The 15,575-nt window shown below is 41.0% G+C and overlaps 1 protein-coding gene across 2 annotated transcripts in view; it reads left to right on the top strand.

Moving 5' to 3' along the window:
* The window catches only part of CCDC42 (coiled-coil domain containing 42), a 36,719-nt gene extending 26,719 nt beyond the window's left edge, over positions 1-10,000 (top strand). For both annotated transcript variants that reach the window (XM_020966588.2, XM_020966587.2), the window contains 4 exons: positions 4,571-4,768; positions 7,335-7,556; positions 8,259-8,420; positions 9,747-10,000. In XM_020966588.2, the coding sequence (XP_020822247.1) occupies positions 4,571-4,768; positions 7,335-7,556; positions 8,259-8,420; positions 9,747-9,842 (678 nt within the window). In that variant the 3' untranslated portion in view covers positions 9,843-10,000. The remainder of the gene's footprint in view (positions 1-4,570; positions 4,769-7,334; positions 7,557-8,258; positions 8,421-9,746) is intronic.
* Positions 10,001-15,575: the final 5,575 nt, after the last annotated feature.

Raw genomic sequence — 15,575 nt, 5'->3', positions numbered from 1 at the left:
GCAGCACCTAACACAGTGCATGGTACACATTAGGCAGCTAATAAATCCTTGCTGAATGATGAGGATTCTAAGAACCACACAGTTTTTAGACCACCTGCAAATACTGATTTACTGGTTAGTACTCTAAATTTGAGATTCTTATCCAGTAACCAATGATGACCTTATTTAGAGGGAGTTAATCATAACAATCTTTCTAATCTTGCTAGAAAAGAAAACAGAAGATATAAGGAAGTTGTATTCACGGAGCAAATAAAAGAGTTGGTGGAATTGGTTTTTAAATCCAAAGGAACATAATTTCATGGGTTGCTTAGTCATCTCTTATTACAGTACTCAATTGTGAACAAAAAGCAAAAAGACTCCCATGTAAATAATTGCAGTTTATGTTGTAGAGGATGAGGAGATAGAGAAAATTTAGGTAAAACTCATTAAAACCCTCCAATTAAAATATCTCCAATGCAAAGGTAATATAGGGAAGTATGGCAAAAATTTGCCTTAAGATTGAGCCATTAGAGAAATTAAAGGTAAATGAGAGAGATTATAGGTTTGTAGATGATATTGAACCCTGACACCAATATATTATGAATCCTTTCTTAAAGAAAAGAATTAGAAGGCACTAGATAGATATGACAAATACCAGATAAAACCACAATAATGTCTTATCAGAAAGAAGATTAATTATTTCCAATATGGGAGTCATTTCCACATTAACTGTCTGTCTACAATCACACCATTATTTGTTAGAGCAAAGATCAAAATCAATACCTAATGAGGATAAATTATAAAAATGAAAGATTTGGCATGAAGTTTAGGCAGCTTCAAAACTGACTTACCTAAACCAATTATTGGTGCAAAAAAATGGGACAAAAAAGACAAAAGAACAAACATTGACACATATTTCAATTTCTTAACAAAATTTAATCAATTTCAATCAGTCACCACAAACAGATCATATTAATCTACAAACTGCCTTAGATAACAGACACTTTTAATTTCTTTGCCAAGAAGAAGGATAAAGCAACCACAGGCAACACTGGTTTAGAATATAAGTTCATTTGTAAAATCTTATAGGAGGGTGGAAGATTATGAGCAATAGCACCTCAAAAAACAGAGAGAAAGGAGAGGACAAAATAAGTTTATAGAAAGATTGGTAAGAGAATGAATTTACTAAAAGAAAAAAAAAACAGACAAACTGAAAAGCTCTGCCAAGATTTCTATAACCAACTATTTTTTTTTCAGTAAATGACAACAGAGCCACCATATTTGTGCTTTTATCACAATGTTTGATGGTCCCATTTTCTGCTTGGCTTGTATTAGGTAGAAATGATACTATAGAGAACATTGACAGGAAGAGAAGCTGGAATAGACCAAGCATAGGCAGAAGAAGTGACACCCTTCTCAGGGCATTGAAAGATTGATTTTCTTGAGAATTTGAAAAATAGGATGCCAAAGGCTTGGGGCAGGGGAGAAATCACAAACCTTATTATGGAAAAAGAGCAATTGAGAAAGTATCATTAAATACTGACCCATATCGTTACCCATCTCTTTAGAATGGAGGGCGTCCTAGGTAAGAGTCTGAGAAAGAATCAAGGAGATTTTCAAAAATGTTATTATACAACAGACCACATTTTTTCATTGACACAGTTGAAGTGTAGAGGATACAAGATCCCACTGTACTTCTTTTGTTTTTTAATTCTAAATTCATTTTATGTTGCCTCAAAGGTTCTCCTCTAAAAAGTTTTCTTCCCTACATATGTTAAAATATGCAAGAGTCCTTGATAAATGCCACGACATAATTTTTTCCAACAACCTTTTCATTAATATTAAATGAGACATAAAATCAGAAGTCATATACTAATGGTGTTTGCCATTGTCATGGAGGATGTCTAGTGCCGAGTTCAAAAGATGGCAGTATTGCCCATATAGATAATGAAATCTTCCAGATGATGCTATTTCATTCAGATAGATATACACACACACATATATATATATATATGTAATTATAGATTATATTTTGCCTCAAGCCTCAGAATGCTGTAGAGCCTCCTAAATGACATCCACAATCATTCAAAAGAGCTCAGTCTGACTGAACTACTCATTACCTGCATGACCCTTTGCAAGTTTTGGGGGCTCATCTATGGATGAGCACATCCATATGGCACAGCCCATCCACCTCCATACAGGAAGAAACAAATGGAGAAAAAGTGCCTGTTGTCCAAACTACAATATGCATTTGGACGTCCAACCCATTGAGCTCCCAGTACATATATATTTTTATTGTCCACTAAAGATAGAAAAAAACCTGAGCAATAGTGACCCATGAGCTTCTCTCTGAAATAAATGTCCACCTCTTAATATCCACATTCTTCTTTGGAGAAGTGGTGTAACATAGTAGATAAAAAGCCAATAAGACCTAAGCCCAAGTACTGCCTCTGTCACCTACTGACTGTGTGACCCTGGGTGAGTAACTTAAACTCTCAGAGACCACAGCAACTTCCCTAAGGCTAATTGCAGAATAGGTACTGATTACGCCACAGAGAGGAGTATAACAGGAAAGTGCAGTAAACTGGTCATGTAGTTAGAGTGAAGGATAACAGATGGTAGTTCATGTGCTCCACTGATATTCCCATAATGTCAGGAGATCCAGTGGATACACTCAAGCATATTGGAGGGGCCCCCAAAGGAGGATTTATAGAAGGACATGGACAAGAGTCATACAGAACCAAAAGGCTCAACTGGGCTGTTATTTGTACCATCAGAAGTGGTGACCACATGGATGAAATTACATGTCTGTTGAAGTACGGAAATAGTATACAGATTGATTTATTTGAAAGGAGCAATTGTGGTCACTTATTTGGGCCCCTTAGGATTCAGCCTCAAGGTTTAATTACGTCCTGTTCTTGCTGAAAATAAGCCAGTCATTTTATGAGCATCCTTTCTTCTGCTTGTACTTGACCTGAAAGAAAAGATGGAGGTAGGACCAAGGTAGGTTGGATGGAGATACAACCATTGGGTACAGTGGAAAGATCTGGGTTCAAATTTCAGCCATTCTTCTTACTACCTGTGTGACTTTTTTGCAACTCATTTAACTTCTTTGGGGCTCATCTATAAAAAGAGAGGACTAAACTCAGTGGCCTCCAAGACTCAGTGGTCTCTACGGTCACTTCCAGTTCTCAATCTATGATCCTGTGATCTATAGACCAACATTATAGGAGTAAAGAGGTGGCAAAGCAATAGTGTGTATGCAATGCACAGCCCCTTCTCCCCCAAAAGTGTAGGCCCCAGAGTGCTGGCCCATTCACCTTGGGTGATGTAGTGGAGATGATGGGGAAGGGTATCCATTATCTGATGAATGTTCCTGGGGAGAGCACTAGAGTGTTTTCTTCTCATACGCATTTCCATCCAAGCAGCCTCACTCTGAGGAAATATTTGCTACAGCCTTTGAGGAGCCTGGTCTCCTTCTTGCCTCATCTCCTCAAAGTCCAAGCAATGTTTCCAGAATGGGAATGGAGAAAGCAACCTGTACCTAGAATAAAGAACTCTACAATTTCAGAGCTGGAAAAGACTTCAGAGATCTTAGAGTCGGCTGCCCTCTCTTACTTTACAAAGGAAAAAACTGAGGCCAAGAGAGAGAAAGTTACTTGCTCAAGGTCACCTAGCCAGTAAATAGCAAACCAATACTTAGATTCAGGTCTATCAATTATTTCCTATACTTTTTCCATGATCACACAGTCTGTCCTGACTATCCATAATGTGACAAACATTCTACCCACAGAAATTTCCCAAACTACTTTTCAATATAATTAACCCCTACACACATTTACATTTTATATCATCACATCTAATTAACCAATCTGGGGCCCCTCGATCCGCAGCAATTTGGAGCATGATGACCTTAGGTAAATCACTGCCCCTCTTTGTGCCTGTTTTTCTCTTTTGTGAAATGAAGAGTTTGAACTAAATGATCTCTAAATAAATCTAAACCTCCTTCCCAGCTCCAAAATCCTAAGAACCTAAGGAAGTTGCTGTGACCTCTCAAATTTTCTGTGCCTCAAATTCCCCCATTGTCAGCAGGACAATTTTATCTCAATGTTTTTAAGATGTTCTGCAAAATCCAAATGATGGCCTTGGCAGTGTCATTGGGAGGACCTAAGACGTAGCTGTCCCCAGGGGAAAACAGTCTTTTATAGATAAGTGGATCCACTCTACGCCTGGCTGGGAAATGAGTAAATCTCACAGAAGAATTTTGGTACCGGAGAACCTCTCTATACAATGGAGACCATAGAAATCCTCTTAGGATTCAGGTTCAATGTTATGAATTCTCCATCTCTGGAGGTATTCAAGGAAAGGCTGGAGTACCACCTGTTGGGGGTAAGCTATAGAAAAGAGGGTGAGGACCACCTATATCAAGCAGAAATCTTGACTAGCTGACCCAAAGAGGTGCCTTCCAGTTCTAATATTCTAATAATCCCCATGCTATGCCCCTTGCTAGGCCAGCCACAGGAGCAAGAGAAAGCTGCTTGACCCCATGCCCTCTCTGCTCCCCACATGTCCTTCTGGGGCCTTCCTCTAGGAAAATGATCAGAAAAGAATTCGAGCTCTGAAGAAGGCCAGCAAAGAGAGAGAACTGAAGAGACTTCGGGTGAAGGAACTGGCTAGGGCTAAGCAAGAGATGGCTGCCCTGAGACAGGAGCATCAGAGGATCAGTGCCAAATTGCAGGACTACTCTATATTCCAAAAGTACTTGGAGAAGGTGGTAGAGAACTCTGAGGTAAGTGATCTAATTGAGGTGTTCCTCAGGTTGGGGTGCAGGGGGAGAGCAAGTTGGAGCTGATGTTTCTTTCCAGCTGATCAGCCTCTCACACTAGGGGACAGTACCCAGTGCTGATGTTAGATGCCCCAACACCATGAGTACCTCGGGCTTCTTACTATGTCAGGTTAGAGTGTCCCCACTTTTATTCCCAGTAACACAGGTTGCCCCTTAAGATCTTCAGCGGGCCTTGGAGAAGCAGGGGAACTTAGGCCACAGATGGAAATGAGAGCAGGATTTGGCTGGTAGCATGGTAAAAGTTTTCCTTGGGAAATTCATGTATTCCACTGATATTCCCATAATGTCAGGAGATCCAGTGGACACTGGATCTTGGAGAAAAGTTCTGGAGCATACATTACCATTATATGCATATTTATTTAATTACTTGTTGCTTATATATCATATACATGTATCATTATTCTCACATATTAAGTACATTATAGAACACATACCAAAATAAATTTTCAAAAGATGCGTAGGAAGTTGGAACTCTCATGTTGGAGACCTCTGAATTATAAGATAGGCAACCCTTCTCCCTCAAAAAAAAAACTAAGGTTTTTAAAAAATTATAATCTATGCTCTTATTTTATAAAAATTAGGTTTTGGGGAAAAGAACTGCCTATACTCAGATCAATATGGCACTAAATACTAGATAGCTTCTACCCACTCTGCCCCCCCCAGCTCCTCTTCCCAAAAGGAAAGTATTTTCTCCTCCAAATTCTCTCCCTAGTTGGGGCAGCTAGGTGGTGCAATGGATAGAGCACTGGCCCTGAAGTCAGGAGGACCTGAGTTCAAATGTGACCTCAGACCAAACACTCAACATTTACTAACTGTGTGACCCTGGGCAAGTCACTTAACCCCAATTGCCTGGAAAAAAAAACCCCAATAAATTCTGTCCCTAGTGCCCAGAATTCTAACATAAGCATTATATTAAAAGAATGTCCATTCTGAATAGACCCTTAAAGATCACCTGTTTCAGTCAGAGGTCCAGAGAAAGTTATGGACTTGCCCAAAGTAATAGAGCTAATAAGTAGCAAAGCTAGGACTGAGAATTGAGTCTCCTGACTCTAGCACCTATAAACACCTTATGTTATTTATAAGGTCATTGGGGAAGGGGAAGGGGGATATAGACTCTGACTCCATTCTAAAATCCTATGACAGAGGCAGAGACAGAGAGCCAGAGCAAGCATATTTCCTCAGCATTTACTATATGCCAGGCACTGTGCAAAGTACTGGGGGTACAAATACAAGCAAGCAAGACAGTTCCTCTCCTCGAAAAGCACTCATTCTAATAGGAGAAAGAGAATACGCAACCAACAATAAGAGAAGCTGGGCTGTGGGGGAGGTACACCCTTGTAGGGGCATGGTTTGGATCAAGTCACTAGGAAATGAGGTTGGGCCCTAGTTCCTGGCAAGATAAAGTGAGAAATGGATTTGGGATTAGTAACCTCTCAGAGCCAACGGTAGTTCCAGGAGAAGACTCCTGAAGATAAGGGTGGGTGTGGGGAAGCAGATGAAGATAATGGCCAAAGTGTAAGTTGGTGTACCCTTGTGCACTGAGGGTACCCAGCCTGGAGCCTCTAGCTGAGAGGACCGAGGGTTTTTCTTTTCTCCCTCTCAAGCTAATCATGCCCCTGCTGGGGTAGTGAGTTGGCCTGGCCCCAGAAGGCTCCAGTCAACACAGAAGGGCCATCAATTGGGTTACTTTCAGTGTGTGTACAAGTCTAGATTCTCCTTCTTACCCTCCTCATCTCTACCTCATTTACATTCTCTCCCACTGGTTCAATAGTGTAGTATTATCTTTGTATTACAGAGCAAGAAACTGAGGCTGAGAGTGAAATGATTGCACTGCACAGGGTCATATAGCTAGTAGCTATCAGTGCCAAATTTGGGTTTTCTGACTCTGTTTCCCTCACCTCCACAGTGCATCCTTGTTAACAGCCTCATCCTAGGCCATTCCCACTTTTTAGGACTAGTGGCAAAGAATGTGAGTAAGGTAGAGAAGAAAAGAAGGTAAGAAGGAGAATCTAGACTAGTGCATACATTGAAACACATATGTATGATAACCTAACCTGTGGCCTTCTGTGTTGATTGGAGCCTTCTAGGGTGGGCCCAACTCACTACCCAAGCAGGGGCATGATTAGCTTAAGAGAAAAAAAAAGAGAACCCTCAGTCCTCTCAACTTAGAGGCTCCAGGGTGAGCCTAGCTCACCACCCAGGCAGAGACATGATTAACTTGATAGGGAAAAAAAGAGAACCCAGAGCCCTTAGTCCTCTTAGCTTAGAAGCTCCAGACTAGGTACTCTCAGTGACTCAAATATGGGAACAGATAGAATGAGAGAGGTAAATGAGAATCCCCTCCCCACTCCCCATCTTTTCAAGGTAAGATGGTATCACCACCACTCTTCTCCTTAATCCAAATGGCTTGGGTCTGTCAAGTCTGTTGTTCTTCATCCTTTGTTCTCAAAGAGGACCAATAAATGGGTCTGGAAGGCAACGATCCCTATTCCCTTCCAACCTGCTATAGTTTGAAGAGATCCATGAGGTTATTGGACGCTACAAGACACTGGTGAGCATGCACCATGACCTGATGCAGTCAGCCCAAGAGGGACAGGAGAAGATTGACAAGGCTAAGGCCCGGCTTACCCACTACGTGGAAGAAAAGGATGATGAGGTCCTACAGCATAACAATGAGCTTGCCAGGTTGCAGATGCGGTATGACCGTGCCCGGAGTGATGTCATCATTTGGGTAAGATGTCCTTCATGTCAGAGGATTATCAGAGCTGAAAGAGAGCTCAGAGATCGTCTCTTTTTATAAACGAGGCTCATAGGAGAGAAGTGACACCCAACATAACACAGTTAAGAAGTAGAAGAGCTGGGATTTGAAACCAGGTCTTCCAGCTCTAAATGCACTGCCCTTTCCATTATAGCACACTACTTACTCAGGAAAGTGGTATCTCCCATCCCTTTGGGTGCCAATATCATGATGACCCCAGTATCAATAACCTTATACTCTTGAATTTGGCCCACTCAAGGTTGGAACATAATAATTCCAACTTCCAAGGAGAAGAAAGATATAGATGCTCATTCTGTTGTCAGTAGAATCAGGTAATCATGGCAGCTGTTGACCTGCCTTAAGCCTTTGTACCTCCTGGCCTTGACTTCCCCACATTGACAAAAAGGGTAATAGGGGAGTGAATGAGGGGGATGAAGTCATTCATCTCCTGGCTTTTGGGCAGTGCAGCCTCCCAGACATCCCAGACAGAATGAGGTCTTTCTCAAGGAGCATAAAGTAGCCCAAAGAGGAGGTTTACTGAGTCCAGGCTGCCTCTTGACCAGCCTGGTTGTGGTAGTGAGTTATCTGAGGATTAGACAAGTCCTGCTTCCTCCCTGGGCCTTCAGTATTCATTGGTCCACCTTCCTCACTAGCTCTCCTCCTCTCTACTTCCAGGAATCTCGATGGGCACACATCCAGAATACGGCTGCCAAAAAAACCCTCCTGTTGGGCACTATCAAGATGGCAACTCTGAACCTCTTCCAAATTGTGAGCAAGCAGCTGAAGGAGACCACCACACAAGTGGCCGTGGAGGATACCCACAAACAGCTGGACCTGGTAGGAAGACAAGGACAGCCCTTTACAGGGTAACAGGGGTTTCTGATGATAGAATCATGGGACTTCCTTATGTTACAAGAACCAGGCCTTGTCATGGACACTGGGGATAATCCAGAGTTCCTAATTCAGTAGTCCCGGAGGAGATCAGGAAAGGGTGGGCATTTGCAGCACCATGACAAGCAGACTTTTACTATTTCCTACCTGTTTATAAAACACCTGAGTTTGGGTTGGCATTAATCGTATCTGGGTACACATAAATCCAACTCATAAAACCTCCACAGCCTGGGATTTCTCATCACAGGTTTCTAAAAACAATCTTCTGTTGTACCTGTCAGAGCTAAATATAAATCTACATATTTATGGTCTGATCCAGAGAAAAGCAATTATCAACTTCCCTCCTTTTTTTGCTGGACTGGAGATAATGGTGTGGAACACTGTTATACTTTTAAAATAAAGACTGATTATCCTCACAAAGTCAAAATCGCAAAATCAGAGCTAGAAGAGGCCCAAAACACAAAGTTTTATTTGGAGAAAAGACCTTTGGCCTTGGTCAGAAGTGTAAGCAAATGCAAAGTATCAAGTGCAAATGTGCCTCCCTAGGACAGAAAGTGAATCCCTATGAAGGACTGTTTCAGTCTTTCAAAGCTTCAATCATTTTGACTGGCAACTATTCTAATGAGTAAAATAGGGGGAAATTTTGTGCATTTGCTTTGTGACAACTATTTTAGCTGCTCAGAAACTTTTTTTACCATCTTTTTCTATATAGTTTAGCTGTGTTCTGAACAGCTGACTATAATAATCATAACGATTTAAGTAACTATTATTGTACTGTCATTGTAATTTCATCCTTTCACTAATCCTTTTCATGCTGTTCATTCAACTACAGAGCAGTTAGGATATTTTGAAGCAGTGGGACCTACATTTCACCCCTCACAGATTCTACAAAGACCTAGACATTAACTAGAACCTGAGAACCTGACATTAATTAGTTAGAACCAGACAACCTAACTAACTAATTAAAACCTAAAGAAACTTCATCTCTGGGGCAGCTAGGTGGCACAGTGGATAGAGCACTGGCCTTGAAGTCAGGAGACCCTGAGTTCAAATCCAGCCTCAGACCAAACACTTGACACTTACTAGCTGTGTGACCCTGGGCAAGTCACTTAACCCCAATTGCCTTAAAGAAAGAAAGAAACTTCATTTATTTTAGGCCATGAGAAGATGATCCATATGGGATGGAGGCAGCTTTGTATAGGTAGGTGTTTCACAACAGAGAAATCTGCCACAGGCTGAAAAACTTATTCTTTCTGTCCCTTGTTTTGTCAGATCCAGGAGTTCATCCAAGACCTGTCAGATATCTGGGCAGAGGTGAAGAAGAAGGAGTCAGTACCAAACCCACCAGCCATCTCATATAAGATATAGAAAAGGAAGCAATAGTTCGCAGCTCTTCTGGGTCAGCATACTCTAGTGCTTTCAGCATTTCAATGGTAACCCCACCTTTCCACTGAATGATAACCGTCCCTCCCTCATACACCCACTAAATGTGATTCCAAGAGATATTAAATTCTAAACTGACACAATTTTCATTTTTTCGTTGGCAGGTTCTTCCCTGTGGGAGGATAGATGGGAGGGATTGGGAAGATAGCATCCGAGGATGGGAAGGCTGGGCATGTATGCCCTCGATTTTAGGGAAAAAAAGATTTCAAAAAGATCAGGAGCAAGATAGAAAAAGCCCCGTGGCCTGAGGTTCTAAAAGAGAAAAATGGCTCAAGACAGATGGGAGGCTTCCCAACATGAAATACTTAGAATACAATCACATATTATTTCTGTGAGGAGGAAAAAGTGGAGGAATCAAAGGAAACCAATGTAGCTGCACAGAGAGCAGTTACTTTGAGTTCAAACAAACTCAAAAGGATCTGGATAAAAGATGGAAGACAAGAGCAAATAGCCGAGAACAAATAAAGTTAGGTAAGAAAGACCCAGACCTGTAAGGATAGTCTCAGAAGAGGCTAAAGGTCAGCATGAGCAGAGAAAAAATATTAAGAATAACAAAAAGGGCTGTTTTTTTTGTTTTTCTTTTCAAGGCAAGAAAAAAGGGACAGCCCTGTTGTTTGCATGGGGGGAGGGGGTGCACAGTATTTCCTTTCCCCCTACCCAGCTCAATTAATGTGCAGAATGTGATTCCTTTATGAGGTGTAAACATTGCTCTGATGGGTCCGGAAGGAAACAGGGCAACTTGTGGAACATATAGCTTAGCTAAGCCAAAGGAGGTTGGGTGGAGGGGAGTGGTGGTGGGAGGGGCCTTTTGAGTAGCTTAGAAGCTAAAGAGTGGGAGAGATTTCCAACACCCTGTTGTGACTCAACTATAAATGTGAATGCAGGTTAAAGTGATCCACTGTGACCACTGTAAGTAGGAACTGTCTTTTCCCTTTCTTTGTATCCCAGTGCTTTAGCACAGTGCCTGACACATAGAAGATGCTTAATAAATGTTTCTTGACTGAGTTGGTATCATGATAAAAAGATGATGGAGAGAAAATAGAATCTCTATTTTACTTCCATTTTATCTAATGAGAATGGTTTTCAGTGACTTACGGTAAAGAGGACTCTGGATCTGGAACAAGTCACCTCATGTCTCTAAGGCCTCTGTTTCCTCATCTTTAAAATGGGGGGGTTGGACTTGAGAGCTGTTGAGTTCTTTTCCTGCTCTAGACCTCTGACTTCAAGTCTTATGGTGAAAGACATATCAGGACACTGGAAGAACTGATAATCAATAAACATTTATTGTTGTTGTTGTTCATTCATTTTTCATGAATGTGTCTGACTCTGTGACCCTATTTGGGGTTTTCTTGGCAAAGGTACTGGAGTGGTTTGCCATTTCCTTTTCCAGCTCATTTTACAGATGAGGAAACTGAAGCAAATAGGGTTAAGTGACTTGCCTAGGGTCACACAGCTAGTAAGTTGTTTGAGACTGGATTTGAACTAAGATCTTTTCTGACTCCAGGCCAGCACTTTATCAACTGCACCACCTTGATGTCAAAACATTTATTAAGTACCTATTATGTGCCAGGTCCTATGCTAAGAGCTGGAGATACAAAAGGAGGCAAAAGCCAGTCCCTGCCCCCAAGGAGTTCACAATCTAATGGAGAAAACATTAAAAAAAATACACACAAACATACTATATGCAGGATAAATAGGAAATAACAGAGGACAGACACTAGAATTAAGAGGGTTTGGGATAGGCTTCCTGAAGAAGATAGGATTTTAGTTCAGACTTAAAAGAAGCCAGGGGAGGCAGTAGGCAGAATTGAGGAGAGTGTTCTAGGCATGAAGGACAGCCAGAGAAAATACTTGGAGCTGAGAGATGCTGTGCCTTGTTCATGGAACAACCAGGAGTATTTATCAAAGAGTACATGGCAGAAAGTAAAGTGTAAGATTGGAAAGATAGAAGGGGGCTAGATTATGAAGGGCTGTGAATGCCAGAGCATTCTGTATTTGATACTGAAGGCAACAGAAAGAGCCATAGGGAATTTACTGGAGGCAAAAGGGAGTTTATTGAGTTGGGGAATCACAAGTGCTTTAGGAAAATCACTTCAGTGGCTGAATGGAGGATGAACTGGAGAGACTTGAGGCAGGCTATTACAATAGTCCAGGCATGAGGTAATAAGAGCCGGCCCTAGAGTGGTGGCAATGTCAGAAAAGAGAAGGGGGCATGTTCCAGAGATGTTGCAAAGGTGAAATTGACAGGCTTTGGCAACAGATTGGATATGGGAGGGTGAGAGACGGGCGGTCGTTGAAGATGACTCCTAGGTTGTGAGCCTAAGGAACCAGGAGAATGGTGTTATCCTCCATAGTAATAGAGAAGGTAAGAGGGAGGGAGAATTAAGGGGAAAGATAATGAATTCTGTTTTGGACATGCTGAGTTTAAGATGTCTACCAGATACCCAGTTCAAGATGTCTGAAATGCAGTTTGAGAGATATGCAATCAGAGAGAGTTTGGAACAAGATGGGTAGATATGAGAATCATCAGCATAGAGATGGCAATTAGATCCATGGCAGTTGACGAGATCAACAAGTGAAGTGGTATAGAGGGAGAAGAGAAGAGGGCCCAGGACAGAACCCTGAGCGATACATGATCTGGATGCAGATCCAGCAAAGGAGACTGAGAAAAGCTGTCTCATAGGTAGAGAGAGAACCTAGAGAGAGCAGTGTCCTTAAAACACAGAAAGAAGCAGCTAGGTGGTGCAGTGGATAGAGTGCTGGCCCTGAAGTCAGGAGGACCTGAGTTCAAATCTGGCCTCAGACTAAACACTTGACACGTACTAGCTGTGTGACCCTGGGCAAGTCACTTAACCCCAACTGCCTAAAAAAAAAAACAAAAAAAAAAACAGAGAAAAGAGAATATCAAGGAGAGTGCTATATATATATATATATATATATATATATATATATATATATATATATATATATATACTCTCCAAACAACAGGCCTCTAAAGTATGTTGTGTAAGTATTGCTATTTCCATTTTATAAATGCAGAAGACTTTCCATCAGAGATGAAATGACTTGCCCAAGATTCCGTGATGATTGTCAGAGCTAAGACTCAAACTTGGACTCTGTGTCCAGTTCTACTGTTCTGCAACTACAAGTGACTTTTGAGGAACTATGTTGAATAGAAGAGATATCAAAAGACTAGAGAAAGACATGTCTCAGTTTTCAAAAAGGGAAGATTTATTCTATTAACTATATAGACTGTTGACCATGATGCTGATCACCAGAAAAAATAAATTCAGCACCTTACTAGGCACTGGAAGAGATACAAATTTCGATAAGACATAGTCCTTGCCCTTGGGGAACTTACATTCTAATTCAGTCACAACTAGGAATTTTTACGTCTGGGGCAAACACCATAAACTATACCTAGGACAAGAGTCTGAAAGGCAGCCTTTTAGGAGAGAGGAGAAGAGAAAAGAGGGACACAGATACCAAGCCTATACATAATCACCTACATCCCGAGGAAACTTCTTGTAACTTTTTAAATGAATTATTCTTGTCTAGGTGCTAAGTAAGGTAAGTTGTTTATAACTGGCATCCAAGAAGCCTGAGTAAGGATGTGAGGATGAAAATACTTAGGTACTTTTAGAGAAGAGAGGTGAAAAAAATCTAACTGGAAGGGACCTTAGAGATCATCCCATTCAACTCCTTGATGTTACAGAGATGGGAACTGAGGCATCGGAGAGGCTAAGTGACAAATCCCACGGATACACGGACTGTTGGAGCTGAAAGACACTCTGTTGTCCAACCTCCTTATTTTTACAAAGAAGGAAACAAAGACTCAAAGTTAGCTTCAGGGCAGGAACTAGAACACAGTTGTCTGACTCAACCAACATTCTTTCAGCCAGGTTGCTGAAATCTGTCCTCCCCAGCAAAGCCTTAGAAATGCAACGATATATATTAAAATACCAAACACATTTATATAACTAGACAAAATATAACAAAATTCATGTAAAAGAACAAAAGTAAAACTGTCCAGGAAAACTAAGAAAAAGTAAAAAGAGAAACTATCACTTGGGAAAATAATCTCTACACTAATCTCTGACTAAAATCTGATATCCAAGATAAAGGGAATTCACACAAACATTAAGACCAAGTACCCACCCCCCTCAATAGAAAAGTAATCAAAGAATAAATAGTACAAAAACAATATAAATTATTTCTAGTCATATGAAAGATTGCTCCAAATCATTAAGAGATATGCAAATTAAGTCAGTTCTGTGATTTTATCTTATACCCATCAAATTAGCAAAGATAATGTAGCAAAATCTCAACTTACTTTAACAACTCCTATTTGCACTGATAGATCAGGTGCCCAATGATATGCTACTAAATCTTTCTTTGGGGTTTTAGAGATATTATAGCTCATGAGCCACCCCCCTCCCCCACATTGTGCTTCCCACTATGATTGTCAGTTGATAAAATTAGTCAGCTAAACTCAATGAGCTGTTTGAAAGGGATGTTTACTTAGATTGTATTGGTTAAAAAAAGATCAAGTTGGTTAAAAAAAATTTCCTCTCTTCCCTTTACTGCCATTACTCCCCGACCCCACAAATGTGTGACAATCTCCCACTAGTATATTTAGTGTCCAAGGGAACATGGACTCAAAACTTAACACATGTGACAAATTGCCATGAGAGTCACCTCATATCCTGCTCAGCAAACCATTTTCTTGATAGAAATGAGGTGGGTCACATCTACCTGAACCAGTGCTCTATCCTTGCTGAGTATCCTTTCCATTATATGGCTAATTAAGCCTCCTTTTATTAATTGCTAGATGATGTACACACCTCATTTCCTTCCAATCCCAGACCTGAAACATTAGACTAGCCTGACCTACAAGACAGGCAAATTGAACTTTTTGCCAGGAACTGTATGTAAGTAATACTGATGCCAGCCTTTAAGTCCTGCTTCAGAAGTCTACTCTCTTGGTGACTCCGGCTAAACCACCTTACCTCAGTGCATCAGGCAACTCTCTATAAGCTACAGAGCAGGTGTCAATCTGCATTGGTAGGAGCTTCATTATTGGGATTTCCCAATACCAATGGAATCACAGCTTTAGTAAAATAAAAAAGGGGGGGAGGGACAGCTAGGTGGCACAGCTGGGGGCACAGCTAGGGGGCGCAGTGGATAGAGCACTGGCCCTGGAGTCAGGAGGATCTGAGTTCAAATCTGACCTCAGACACATAATACTCATTAGTTGTGTGACTCTGGGCAAGTCACTTAACCTCAATTGCTTCACAAAAAAAAAATGGGAAATATTTTTAGAGTGACCTCGTGGAACTTTGAACTTTGGTATTTTGCCTATTTACATAATGGTTAAGAATTTGTAGAATGTTTTTATCTTTTTGCAAAATAACACCCTTTTCTTCCACTAAAGTTTTCCTCTGTTGCCTCATCAGGACATGGTGACCCTATGTTCTGGAAGATTACAACAGCAGAACATAAGCTCTGCCAGTTCTTAGTACTTAAAAAGGCTTTGAATGCAGGCTTGACAACATCTGGTGTTCAAGGGCTGGCCTAGCTAGGTATGGAGAAGCTTATCACTTACAAAGTTGTGAGGGGTTTTCTGTTGTTTGTTTTTTGTTGTTTGTTTTACCAGAA

The sequence above is a fragment of the Phascolarctos cinereus genome, unplaced genomic scaffold, assembly GCF_003287225.1.
Source record: "Phascolarctos cinereus isolate Bilbo 61053 unplaced genomic scaffold, phaCin_HiC Scaffold_5;HRSCAF=322, whole genome shotgun sequence".
Classification (NCBI taxonomy): domain Eukaryota; kingdom Metazoa; phylum Chordata; class Mammalia; order Diprotodontia; family Phascolarctidae; genus Phascolarctos; species Phascolarctos cinereus.
Note: the sequence above shows the minus strand (reverse complement) of the source record. Positions and strands in the feature narration are given on the sequence as shown.